Below are 13,120 nucleotides of genomic sequence, written 5' to 3'. Positions count from 1 at the left end.
TATTAGAGACTTGAACCCATGACGAGCATGTTGTTAAGTCGTGCGAGTTAACGACTGGCAAACTACAACACAAATCATAAATTTGTGTACTTCAACCTCTGCCAGTAACGTAATGAAGGGCAAATGTCAATAAACATATGAATTATCGTATGATTAACATGTGTTAATACGTAAACAAATATGATACTCATTTCATCCATAATAATGGAATCGCAATTAATTATTGTGGTTATTGTTCTCGTATCTGTAGGCTTTAAAAGGTTCATGCAACGGTTTGGACTTAAGTGGATCAAATTTTATTAGCCAATAAAATTACCCATTCATTGGCAATTTGCGTATATTTCCTCCTTAATCCTTATCTCTTACATAGCGTTGATAATCAATACTGTAAAAAAACGTATAACACACCGGATGTAATAACCACATGTACCCTGATGATAATTGATTAACTCACGTATCTACCATACAGCATAAATCACGGATCAAATAATCCAGCTCTTTCTTTTTTGTCTCTTTGTTTTCGTTCTTTTTCCCTCCCTATCTCGCTACAACCTGCATCCTGCAGGATGTCCTACGGGAGAAACAGAATCACATCGAGCAGCTAATGCAGGAGCGGGAAATCGATCGCGAGGAAACAGCCAACCAATCGATTATGTACCAGAAGAACATCCAACAGGTAAATAGGGGGAAACCGATCCGAGATGGCGAGGTGTGGTCTATGCGCTTCGGCAGTGCTGGAGCGCAGTCACCACAGCACCACCAAACCATCCACAGCGGCCAACCGAACGAACACACGACACCAGCATCGGACACTAGCATCTATTCCTCTCCCCAACCTTCTTTCACATCACATCCCCCCCCCCCCCCTCACTTCCCATTAATGCTTTCTCATATTTCCGGTGGTGAACCGCCACACCACACGGCAGCAGTGTTATAGCGTGTATAGCAGGTTTTGTGTTTAACGTTTGATGTTTACCAAACCCCCCTTCTCTAGCGTGATACCACCGACGGTGGCGAGGTCGGCCGCTGGGCAGAGCTGGTCCGTCGACGCGCGCTACGAATTGCTGACCTGCGGCGCGAGTTCCAGGGATGGCACGGTAACCACGAGCGACACTGCATCCTGCATGACGTCCTGTTAGCTTAGAGACAGAGAGAGACAGATCAAGCGAGATGTAGAGAGATGTAGGAAGCTAATTATACTTGCTGCAGACTTTGGACGCCTACCACGGCAAAGGAGGATCAGAAGGAGGGTCTCTCTGTGATAGGTAGCCTGGAGGAAGCCCCGCTGTGTGTCCACTCACGGGGGAGACACCTTGCAGACACATGCGGTGCGCAACACAGGACAACACATTCTTGGACGACACGCCGTTGGACACCACAATAATGACGCTGCCTAGGACTAGCAGGACACAGAGAGAGAGAGAGAGAGAGAGAGAGAGAGAGAGAGAGAGAGAGAGAGTTTTTCGGCTGCTTTTTAAATATTGGACACAATGTTTTTTTGGCAATTTAATCATCTCCCTTACGAAAGAAAAGCTCCAGATGAAAGGGGCGCTCGTGTGCAGCGAAAGGCGGGAAAATGCGTGAAGGGACACGAAATAAATTGTTACGATTGGTGGTTTGTTTGTTTTTATGGTTTTCGATGGTCTACAAGTTCCCGCCATTCGCGCGTATGCAACGCTCAAAATGGAGTTGATAGTTACTAAGATAGATTTGTAAGCCGTGTTCCTGCGACATTGAGTACCGGATTTGTGGAAAACGGATTTTTTTTTACAATTGCAGACAATTAAAAACACAAACGCTTTTGCTTTATGTTGAACATTTTAAAACCGATTAGCGCGGTGGCTCCGGCACCGAGTGTACTACTTTCTCACTGATGACATGTTTAGCGATAAGGCGTTGTATCCTATCCTATCTAGTTCTACCCAATCGTGTCCAGCTTTTAGCGGTATTAACGAGCATTCAAATAATTCAAATTAAACATGCAAATTGGATCGCAATTTCCTATTACGCCCACTAAGCGTTGGGTGGACCACAGGGGAGGGTTAGCCTTTTATGGTCACTCTTTTTAATCCGATGAAAGTGGACGTACGAGAAGTAGAAGAAAAAAACTGAATATGTTAATCTGTGGCGACAGTTTGATTAAGCGCTTTCTTTTGCCCACACACTCTCCATTTTTTTTTTGCTCTTGTTGGAGCGGAGAAATGGGCACAAATGGGGGGTAGCCCGACCGACGAGCAGGTCGTCGATGACGTTTGCAATTTTGCAGCCGCTTTATGGGGTTTGCAGCGTTTTTTTCCCCCAAGTTTCTTGCCACATAAGGAATGATGTCCTCTTCCTTCCTTTAAACATTAGCCTGGTTATTTTCTTTTCTTGCTGGTGGCTCCCCCTATACATGCGATGGGACGCCCTGGAAGGAGCATGTGGTCAATACATATTTCCCTCTCAATTCCTGAGTCGGGCGCGAGACGTTCAGATGGGTTGGCAAAACGGGGCAGTTTGAAAACGGAACCAGTACAACCGTTTGCTTCAAAAACATGGGATTATAGCATTCCGGTGCATCTGAAGAGAAAAAGAGGGCTTCCTCGCCTCGACCGTAGACGGACACTCGGATCAATGATGGCTGTGGCGCATGGCCCGACAATGTTTGCCTTCGTTTTATACGCTCCTTGCACATGGCTGCGACGCTACATTTATTCCCGGCGCTTAACTAGGACCAAACGATTTGTCTCCAACATCCGGGATGTTGGTTGGGAACCACAACAGGAAGAAAACTACATCGAAGGCAAAAATGTCAGCTTGCTTGCTGCTCCACCATTTCCGACTTTTTTCTCGAGCGCACGCCGTTCGAATGACGGCCAACACATCCACATTGGGAAAGCAAATAAACTCGCTACCGCAAAAACATTCGCGTCCATACAAACACACAACCACACTTATACCATGACCACAACCACATAGCCATGAATTGCATGAATCCTTTTTGCATTGGGGGTGTTTTTACTATCCAGCCAGCTTCTCTGGTCGCTGTTCCGTGGCTCTGTCGCCTTTATCCCCCGGATCCGTAAACAGTATCCGGCTGGCGGGGGCGTAATGGTGCCATCGGAATTATACCCATCCCGGGCAAGTGGATACTGGATAAACATAATGCAATCATGGCAAGCTGTGTAGGGTAGGTTTTGCGCTGCTGTGATGCAGCTAGCATGTGGGTGCCAAGCACCAAGCGTTTGTTTCTTTGCAGTTTCCCCCTTTGACATTTGTGTTTGATACCACTAGCCCGGTAAGGAAGGTGTACAATCTGTTTGAAAATCAATTTAATTGCTATCCAGCACTGTGTGTGATAGTGCAATGTGAGTTTGTTTCTTTTAATCACTCGTCCAGACGCACTAACCAGCTAGAATGTCCTTCAGTCCAATAGAATGTGGTTTCTGGGAGGCACAAAAACTGCTGACTCTGTTGCTTTATACATCCCTGACACGTGGCAACACAGTATGACAACTCTTTCCTTCCGCTTCAGATGTGTCCAAATGTGTCCAAAAAGACCGAGTGACACGTTTCTCTTCGGTTGTTCTTTGTTTTTTTTTACCTTGATAACTCGTCTCACTTTTATTGTGCAACGGTGTCCAATTGTTTCGGGATGTGTCACGTCCCGTGGTTCACTTTTGTAAGGGCAGATAATTATTGTCCAGGCACAGAAATTCCCTTCCAATGTCGTCCATTCAATTTAGTTGTGAACGGTCGATGTGTCGGATGTTTCATCTGTTGCATCCGAGTTCAGTGTATTTGGCGCACAATTGGGTTGGGAATATATCCTCTTCCTCCAGCATTTGCTGGGAGAGCTATTTACCGACGCCATGGGGACGAGTTGGAGCCTCTGCTCTGAGCTCTCCCGGTTGGTACTGCATTCCTGCACACATAGTCGGCTACATAATTGCATCTTTCTTTCGAGATGTTCCTGGGATTGGTATTGCAATGCAGCTTGTCCCTGAGAACTTCAAGGACGCTCAGATGTTTCAGCAATTCCTGTTTTTGGACAATAGTTCCAGCAGTAGGTTCCGGCTAGCCTGCCATACCGACTTCTTCATTTTTAGCCAATAAAGCCTTCAAACTAGCTCCGTTCTGGGTTTGATGAAGCATTTTCTGATGAGCTCGGATGTCCCACTGGAATCGCCCGGTTTAAAATTGCCTGCTTCTGTCCCTGCAACGGAAAAAACCTGACAGAGGAACATGCCCAATGCACAATGAAACTGATTGGAATTGAATGCGTCCAGTGGCTCGAACATGCCGTCAAAAGCTGACGGTTCAATGCATCGTTTCGCATATCTAAAGTTGTATGCAAATTATGTGGCCATTCTTGTATTCCCACCGTTTGCCTTTTGCCTGCAAGCAAGCAAAATTGTCCCACGCTTTAGAAGGCTGACTTCAGCTTCCGGAAAATGTACACGATGGCCTGCAGCAGACATTGGCATCTTGCAATTGTAACACAACGTTGAAGGTGTGCAGCCACTTCATCGATTCAATCGGTTCGGTGGCAGAGAGGGAGCTTTACAATAACGTTAAAGCAACGGGTGGGAAGGCGGTTTCCGGGTTCGGTTCGGCTGAATGTGCACCCGTGGCATATGAATATTCACCCCCCATGTTATGCATAATGCATTCAATGACATATTGCTTGGCCAGTAGTAGTGTGGGGCTCGCATGCTCCGAAGGACAACATAAACGGTAGCATTTAATGGGCGTTTTGCGGGTCGATAAAGCAAACAAGGGCTTTAAAGCGGTAGATTATCAATTAAAATTCAAAATTATACATTAAGCTTAGGTACTAGCAGGAAAGAGCCTGCAAATGCGTTGTTTTTACATTACTGCTCAATTTAATTTCAGGAAATTCCTGCTATTATTTACAATACATTGCACCGCTTGTAATGTGTTTCACGTACTTTCTAAATTAATGCTCCCTATCCATACATCGTACCTCCTTTTTCCCGTACCCATTGCATTACACTTTCCCCGTTTCAGATGCTGGTGTCGTGTCGTGGGCTCCGTGTTGGCATTATCGTCTGTTCTTAACTTCGTAAAAAACAACACCGCTGCCGCTCTATATATTTTACACTCACACACTGGTTTTCCCTTCCTTTTTTCCCCTTCCTCCGGAGCAGCTGAAGGAAAAGGTGACCCTGCTGGAAAAATCGCTCGCCGACGAGAAGCGCCGCAACGAGGACCTACAGTTCAGCGTGGACGAAGCAACGTTCTGCGGCGAAGAGCTAAACGTAAGTGTTGAGCGGGAAACTGATGGGCAGAATGTGGCGGTGTGCGTCGGGCGGGACGTGAAAGGATTGCTGCCGGTGCTGAACCTAGTCCTGACGCAGCACCACCGGCACGTACACACTTGTCACACGTGCTGTTCCTGCTGCTCCGCAAGAGGCGAAGAATGAAGCATAAATTACGATTAGGCCGCGTCTCAAGTTACTTGTCGAGCGCGCGTGTGTGTGTGTGTGTGTGTGCTTTTGGTCTTGGCCACAGTCTCGGCCTGTGTGGACCTCTCGCAGGATCCTGTACGTGTGCTTGTGGGTGTGGGTGTGTGTGTGTAAATATATTTTATTAGATGAAGAAAGGTCAATTTGGAAGTACGGAAAATGGTGGTGTCGCAAAGGTAATCTTCTGCCTCACCATCGGGACCTTGGTTTCTTTTTCCAAAAGTGTTTGTAACGGAGACTTCCAACAATATCATCGTTCTTTTTCGTTTTACTCTCACCTCACCATTTTATCTAATCCATTTCACCTGTTGCGTGTAATATTTTCAGGGAAAAATTCAAAATTCAGTACGCGTGAGTATCGCCAACGAGAGCAAAAGGGTGACCAAAAGGGAGGTCTTGTTGCCCCGTTGGTCACTATTGGAGTCTTTTGGCTTCGTTTGCCACCGTCATGGTTGTTCCTTAGCTTTGTGTTGCATGAACGTTAGTTTCGAGCATCGTATTTCCTTGTTTTGATGGTGGCAAACGAACTGAGAGGCTTTGTCGTTGCTCTCGAATCAAATGGCTTCCCATTCTTTTTTTTTTACTTCAATTGGTGCTTCGTAATCGGTTTTAACCTGCTGAGCGTGTATTCTTCCATTATGTAGAGTGGAAAATTGATCTTCTGTTTATTCTGTTTGTGCAATGTCTAAGCATGCATGATAGGAAGTTGTTATATGTTGGTTTTAATTCTATATTTTGATATGTTCTGCTTAGAAAATTGCTATATTTATGATCATAATTTGTTCTACAAAAAAGCTGAATTGTTCGTTGTTCAGTATAAAGTATTGTGACTAATTTATTCCGCGTCCGTATTGGTTTTTGAAGTCATTTTGTTACTCCAAAACTCTTTGAAATGCATGACGCATGGCTGTGTTTTAAGTTCTCTCCGTATATTTGTTCCGTAAGTTTGAACTATTTTGTTCATTTAATACTTTGTGCCACCACTAACATTAGGCTGTAGTAGCTTCTTAGTATATTGTATGTCATTAATTTGTTTGATTGTGTTTTGTTTATTGAAAAATTGTCGCAACACTGTAGGCTCAAACACAAGTGTTCAAAGAAAAAATAGCCGATTTGGAGGCTCAGCTGGCTGCTGGCGGAACTGCAGGTAAACCCAACGAGCCAACACAGCCAGGAGTACCACCAGAAGAAATCAACGGTATGTACTGAGGAACTCTTCTTTAATCCCTTTACTAAAACTTTGCAAACTGCCACACCTTAACACAGCCGTTCGGGCAGAGCTGAACGCCGAAATCGATAAGCTAAAGTCGGAAATACTTGCCAAGGACCAGAAGCTGCATCTGACCGAAGAGTTGAAGCGTTCGCTCGAGAATGAAATCCAGAACCTGCACGAGAAAGTGGCCGATGCGGAGCGAGCCGCTGCCAGCAAACTCTCCGCACTCACGATCAGCGAAGAGTGCCTGAAGGAGCAGATCAACTACCTCGAGCACCGGGTGGACGAGCAGAGCGACCAGCTCACGGTGAAGGATGCCGAGCTGGAGAAACAGTATCTAGCGCTCAAGAATGCCGAAAGCGAACAGGAAGAACGGCTGGCGGCCCTGCAGGATGAGTTGCGCTCCAAGAAGGATCTGCTGGCCGAGCGGGACCAACAAGTGCAGCTGCTCGAGCAAACGGTGGAGGAGCTGCGGGCCGATGTGCGACAGCGCGACCTGAAGACGGTGGAGCTGGAAAGTGACCTTAGGGCGAAGCTACAGGAACAGGGTACCTCCAGCAGCAAGTTGGCGGAGAAGCTGTCCGAGCTGGAGGTGGCACTTGTGGAGGTGAATGCTTCCAAGACCCACCTCGAGCGGGACCTCACGAACGCAACGCAGACAATCAAGGTGCTTGAGGAGGACCGCAGTGTGAAGGAAAAGGCGGCCCAGGAAGTGGAATCGAAGCTAACGGCGAGTGAAGCGGCACTGAAGGCGGAAATAGCTTCACGACAGGAGCAGGAATCGTTGGCGCAGAAGCTGCAGCGCGATCTGCAATCGCTCGCAACGAGCGGTGAGAGTAGTGCGGCACTGCTGGCCGCAAAGCAGGATGAACTGTCCAATCAGGCCAAACAGCTGCAAGAGCTCGAGGCAGAAAAGGTGAAGGTGCAGCAGGAGCTGTCCTCTCTGCAGCAAAAGTTCGAACAATCACGCACCGAGCACGAGCAGCTGATAGCGGAGGTACATGCTCTTGCTGATGCTGAACGGAACACTATTGCCGAGCTGCGCAAGCAATTGCAAACATCGGAACAGGAAAATCTTGCCAAAGACAAACAGCTGGAGGAGAACGAGGTGCTCGTGAGTGCGCTTCAGAACGAGCTGAAGGAACTGAACGTCTCCAAGGCCAGCTTAAACCAGGAGCTGACGGCGATAAAGGCCAGCTTTGCGGACAAGGACGGTACGCTGGCGAACATCTTGCAGGAGAAGACAGCTTTGGAGAAGCAGCTGGAAGAAAGTAAACAGGAGCTGGCGTCGAAGGTGAAGCAGCTTGAGGAGGATCTGCGCAATCGTGAAGATACGTTGCGCAAAGAGCTTGAGTTGAGTGCGTCAACTGCGCAACAGCAGCTGAGCGCAAAAGAGGAAGAGCTTACGCGGCTATCGCAGGCAAGAGAAGAGCTTCAGAAGCAACTCGAAGTTGCACAGCAGCAGATGAAGGATGTATCCGATAAGATGAAGCAGGCAGAAGACACGATTGCGACCCAAACGAACGAATCGCAATCCCTCAACCAGCAGCTCTCCTCACTTCGCTCCGAGTTGAGTTCCAAGGATGAGCAGCTCGCTAAGCTCAATGCTGTTCTCGCCGAAACTGCAGCCCGGGAGGAAGCAGGTGGAAAGAAATTGGGTGAAGCGGCAGAGCAGTACGGCAAGCTTGAAATCGAACATGCCGACCTGCGTCGAAAGATGGACGCGCTGGAGCAAAAGTCCGCTCAGGTCCAGCAGCAGAAGCTGGACCTCGAGCGGGAGCTCGATTTGCAACGCTCCAGCACGCTCGACTCCAACTCCGAGCTGGCAAAGCTCACGGACGAGCTGAAGGCAAAACAGCGCGCACTGGACGAGCTGCGCGACAGTTACGATACGCTGAAGATTGAAACCGAGCGGCGGGCGGATGAGAGTGCCCAGGCGAACGCGGCACTACAGGAGCAGGTGGAACGCGTGCGGCAGGAGATGCAGCAAATCTCCGACCAGAAGATCATCCAGGAGAATGAGCTCAACACGGAGCTGCGCAAGATTAAAGAGCTGGCCGAGCAGGAGCAGGACAATCTGGTACGCACGATAGCGGAGCTGAAGGTGAGCTTCGAGCAGGAGCGGCAACGCATCGACAGTGAGCATGCGGCCGAGCTAGCAAAGAGCGTGTCGGAGCGCGAGCAACAAATGGCAGCTATGAAGAGTGAGCTTGAGAGCGCGCTCGGAGAGCTAAAAGCACAGCTCGAGGACGCACGGACTGAGAGTAAAAAGCTACAAGAGCTCAACGAAACTGCTGTTCGTGCTGCAAAGGAGCAGGAAGAGTCGCTTCAAAAGCAGCTACAGCAGAGCCGGGATGAGTCTAGCACGCTGCAGCAACGGCTGGACGAGCTGCGGCAGTCGATGGAGCAGGGCAGCCAGGACCTAACCGTGCAGATCGACCAGAAAGCTCAGCGTATCGTTGAGCTCGAGCAGGAGCTGGACGAGCAGCGAACTCTGCAGCAGAAACGTTCGGCCGAAGTGGCTGAGATGGTCGCAAAGCTCGAGGAAAACGGCAAATCGTATGCGGAAATGTTGCAACAGCTTCAGGATAGCTACACCCAGATTGAAGCGCTGAAAAAGGCAAAATCGGAATCGGAGGAAGCTTGTCAGCAGGTGCAACAGCGGCTGCAAGACCTGAACAGCTCGTACAGCGAGATGGAGGAGGAGCAGGTCGATCTCGTGAGTCGCGAGGAGACATTGCGCAAGGAGCTGGCGCTGCTGCAAGAACAGATGCAGCAGGCTGCGAGCGAGCAGAAGGAACGGTATGATGCGGTTGTAAGCAAAAACGAGGAGCTATTGAAACAACTCGAGTCTACCTCTTCGGCCAAGGGAGCCACAGAGACTGAGCTCATTGCGCTCAGACAAGAGCTTGCGACCAAATCCACCTCTCTGGGTGAGCTGCACGCAAATGTTGAGGAATTAAACGCCCAGTTGCAAACGAAGGCCACGCTGGAGCAACAGGTACAAAGTCTGGAGCAATCGGTTTCTGCCAAAGATGCGTCTATACTCGAGCTTTCCGGCAAGGTAGAAGACCTACAAAGGCAAACCACATCGAGTGATGCCAAAATTGTTGAGAAAGAGGAAGAACTTAAGCAGCTCCAGACAGCTAGTGCTTCCAAGGACACACAGCTAAAAGATCTACAGCAACAGCTAGAAGCGATGCAGAAAACTCTCACCGACAGTACAGAGCTCAGCAAACGCACCTCCGCAGAAGCAACCGAGCTGCAGGCAGCGCTAGAAAAGTCCCGCACTACCGTAAAAGAGCAGGAAGACCGGCAGAAGGAGCAGCAGCGGCGCATCGCTGAACTGGAAACCAAGCTCGCCGCACAAGCGACCCAGTTCGATGAGCTGCTCGATCGGAAGAAATCCGCCGAAACGGAGTACTCGCACCGTACGCACGACCTTTCCCAGAAGCTGCTCGAGCTGGAGAGTGCCAAAAAGCAGGAGATCGACGAGCTGCAGCAACGGCTGGCCGAGCTGATGCAGCGCGTCGAAACGCAGGTGTCCGAAACGGCCCAAACCGTCAGCAGCAAGCGGGCGGTGGAGAAGCGCCAGCATGAGCTCGAGTGCGCCAAGAAGGATCTGGAGCTGCGCGAAACCGAACTGCAACTGGCGAACCGTCGGCTCGAGAAGGACAACGAGCAGCTTCGCTCGCAGCTCGTCCTGAAGGAGAGTGAGCTGACGAAGCTGGCAAAGGCGGCCACTGCCGCAGCAACGGCAGCCGACAATTCTGGCAGCGTCCCGAACCGGGGGGTTAGGGTCATGAGCGAGTCCAAGGAAGACGATTCCGGAGCACAGATCGATTTCCTCAACTCGATCATCGTCGATATGCAGCGAAAGAATGAGAAGCTAACGCTGCGGATACAGGCGCTCGAGTCAACCAGTGCGGATAGGTAAGGAAGAAAGCTATTCGATTTATAAAAGCTCCATTTTTTTCTAATCATGACTCTTTTGCTCCTTTTACAGTCACAACATGAGCTTTGATATTCAGAAGCGTAAGCCGGCACCGCGCGTGTTCTGTGACATCTGCGACGAGTTTGATCTGCACGAAACCGAGGACTGCCCGAAGCAGTGCTCCGACAGTCCGCCGGAATCGCTGAAGCATCCCTCGGACGGCAAGGAGCGCAAGGAGCCGCCGCCAAGGAAGTACTGCGAAAGCTGCGAAGGTAAGACAATTGTGAAATAAATTATAAAACCGTGACCCTTGTTATGTTTGTTGGACTCATAAACGATAAATCATTGTTCGAGATTTCGGATGTCTGAGCAATAAAAAGTTGGCGTTTTCTAAGTAATTGTCTAGCCAGATTTTTGTCAAAGCGTAGAAGGGCTGGTTTTCTTTGGGAATATTTATTCCCAGCTTTTTTAGAGCATTTAGTTAAATGAAAAATAATAGTAAATAAATGATTATAAGGTTTGGCACGTGTCACGAGATTTCCCTTAATTTACAGGTGTTTTCGGGGGTTCACACAATTTTGGGACACTTTCTTGATTCTTTCTTCCGGGAAGTAATCTTCATTTGACGGACCTACCCGATTTCGATTTCGTGTTCGGAATCAATTCCGGAGTCGATTCCGGAGTCGATTCCGGAGCCGATTTCGGTGTCGATATCGGAGACTATTCCAGGTTTCGGAGTTGACTTCAAAATCGATTCCGGGATCAATACAATTTGCTCCGGTAACCGAGTCAGGATTGACTCTAGAAATGAAATTAGCTTCGTAATGAGAATCAGTTCTTAAATTAAAATAAGTTTCAGAAGCGAAATCAGTCCGGGAATCTCCATGTGAATGGATCGTTTACAAGTAAATTTTAATTATTTGCGGCTATCAATTTGTAACATCACTGGACCCAAACGCCTATTCTTATGGAGATGCCGCAACCGGCTCCGTTTCGAAGCCGTTTCTGATTTCGGAGCCAATTCCGATTCCGTAGCGTACTTCGATTCCGGAACCAATTCCGGAGCCGATTACGGAACCGATTCCGTAGCTAATTCCGGAACCAATTCCGGAGACGATTCTGGAATAAATTCCGGAGCCGATTCCGGAAACAGATTGCAGTCCTACTATCCGGAATCGATTCCAGAAAACTTCAGAGCTAGCCGGAATCGATTCTGACGAAAACTTCATTTTTCTCATCACTACTACGGAATGCTTTTTCGACAAATTCGTTAGAAATTCCTATTTGGTTCTAAATCAGCATGTCCAAAAAGTGTGCCATAGGGTCCACTTCCCGGCACATGAAGATCACTTCAGAGTGTCAAGAAAGTGTTCCAAAATTATGAAAATCCCTGAAAAACTCTATATTGCTGTAATCCAAAATACTCGTTGGAAACTTGCTTTTTGATACATTTACAAAACTATTTTAATTGTTTGGTTTAAAACTGAAACAGAAAAAAGTCAGTATCGGGAAAAGATGCTGTGAAACATTGGAAAATATACCAATCATCCAAGAGATCTAAAATATAATTACTAGAAAAGCCTTTAAAGAACAGTTAATAAATTGTGGAAACCCTGTCTGTTATGTTTGTGATAAGAAATGGTTTTGGTTCTAACTGAACTAAAAGCGGCAAGAAAACATCTCAACCCTTACCCGATTTAAATACGGATAAAAAGGAGTCCTTAAATAAAACATTCCGGGCAGTTGTCCTTCTTTTTTTTGCACGGAATATCTTGAACTTGCGCTTGATAAGACGATGCTCTTAGTCCGAGTACGCCTGGAGCGTTTTCATTTTGTCCAACAACACCAGAAAAACACGATCCACAATGTGTTGTTTTTGAGCTGCAGTTTTATACTATCCTTTAGGGAGTTTGTGTGTCTTGGCATGGACTGAAGAAAGCGAAAGAGAGCGAAAAAAAAAAGAATCCCACAATGAATTGCAGTCCATATCTCGTGTACTCTCCTCCTGGGCAAGAGTAATAGAGAACCGGACCGTATCACAAGGCACGGTGGTCGTAAATTGCGGACGGATTAAGAGCGAACATCTTTCCAAACGCAATTAACAAGCATATCTCGTACCATCCTGGTACCAAACGCCGTGTTGCGTTAGCTTTTCGGCGTACATGGGGAACAACCTGGAAAAGAAGTGCACGTGTTGCGTGGATACACCCTGTGCCTCGTCGTCCTGGGCAACCGGACCGGTGGCACGACGAGCACGCTAGCTGTACGCAATCAAGTGAAACATTTTACGATTGTGCTCTCTATGCTAAATTTGTCTTTGCGGGGTCGATTTGCAATGCGAAAAATGGATCGTTTTACCTAATCCACAGTCATAGAGACAGTACTGAGGATGTGTGTGAGGGAGTGTGTGGTTTTTAATTGGTCGCATGTTCTTATACTATTAACCAGCAAATACAAATGACCGCTTTCGTTACGCAACCGATAGAAAAGACATTAAAGCGCTGC

General features: G+C 47.9%; 1 protein-coding gene across 17 annotated transcripts in view; it reads left to right on the top strand.

Moving 5' to 3' along the window:
* Window positions 1-13,120, top strand: part of LOC120957303 (restin homolog) — a 61,537-nt gene that overhangs the window by 47,843 nt on the left and 574 nt on the right. For 13 of the 17 annotated variants that reach the window (XM_049608689.1, XM_040379429.2, XM_049608693.1 and 10 more), the window contains 6 exons: window positions 566-676; window positions 5,151-5,261; window positions 5,796-5,819; window positions 6,546-6,666; window positions 6,735-10,614; window positions 10,688-10,887. In XM_049608689.1, coding sequence (XP_049464646.1) covers window positions 566-676; window positions 5,151-5,261; window positions 5,796-5,819; window positions 6,546-6,666; window positions 6,735-10,614; window positions 10,688-10,887 — 4,447 coding nt within the window. Of the gene's footprint in view, window positions 1-565; window positions 677-994; window positions 1,827-5,150; window positions 5,262-5,795; window positions 5,820-6,545; window positions 6,667-6,734; window positions 10,615-10,687; window positions 10,888-13,120 lie in introns of those variants that run through there. The other 4 variants (XM_049608690.1, XM_049608694.1, XM_049608687.1 and 1 more) reach the window with 2 other exon arrangements.

The sequence above is a fragment of the Anopheles coluzzii genome, chromosome 3 (genome assembly GCF_943734685.1).
Source record: "Anopheles coluzzii chromosome 3, AcolN3, whole genome shotgun sequence".
In the NCBI taxonomy this organism is placed as follows: domain Eukaryota; kingdom Metazoa; phylum Arthropoda; class Insecta; order Diptera; family Culicidae; genus Anopheles; species Anopheles coluzzii.
This window is presented reverse-complemented; position numbering and strand designations above follow the sequence as displayed.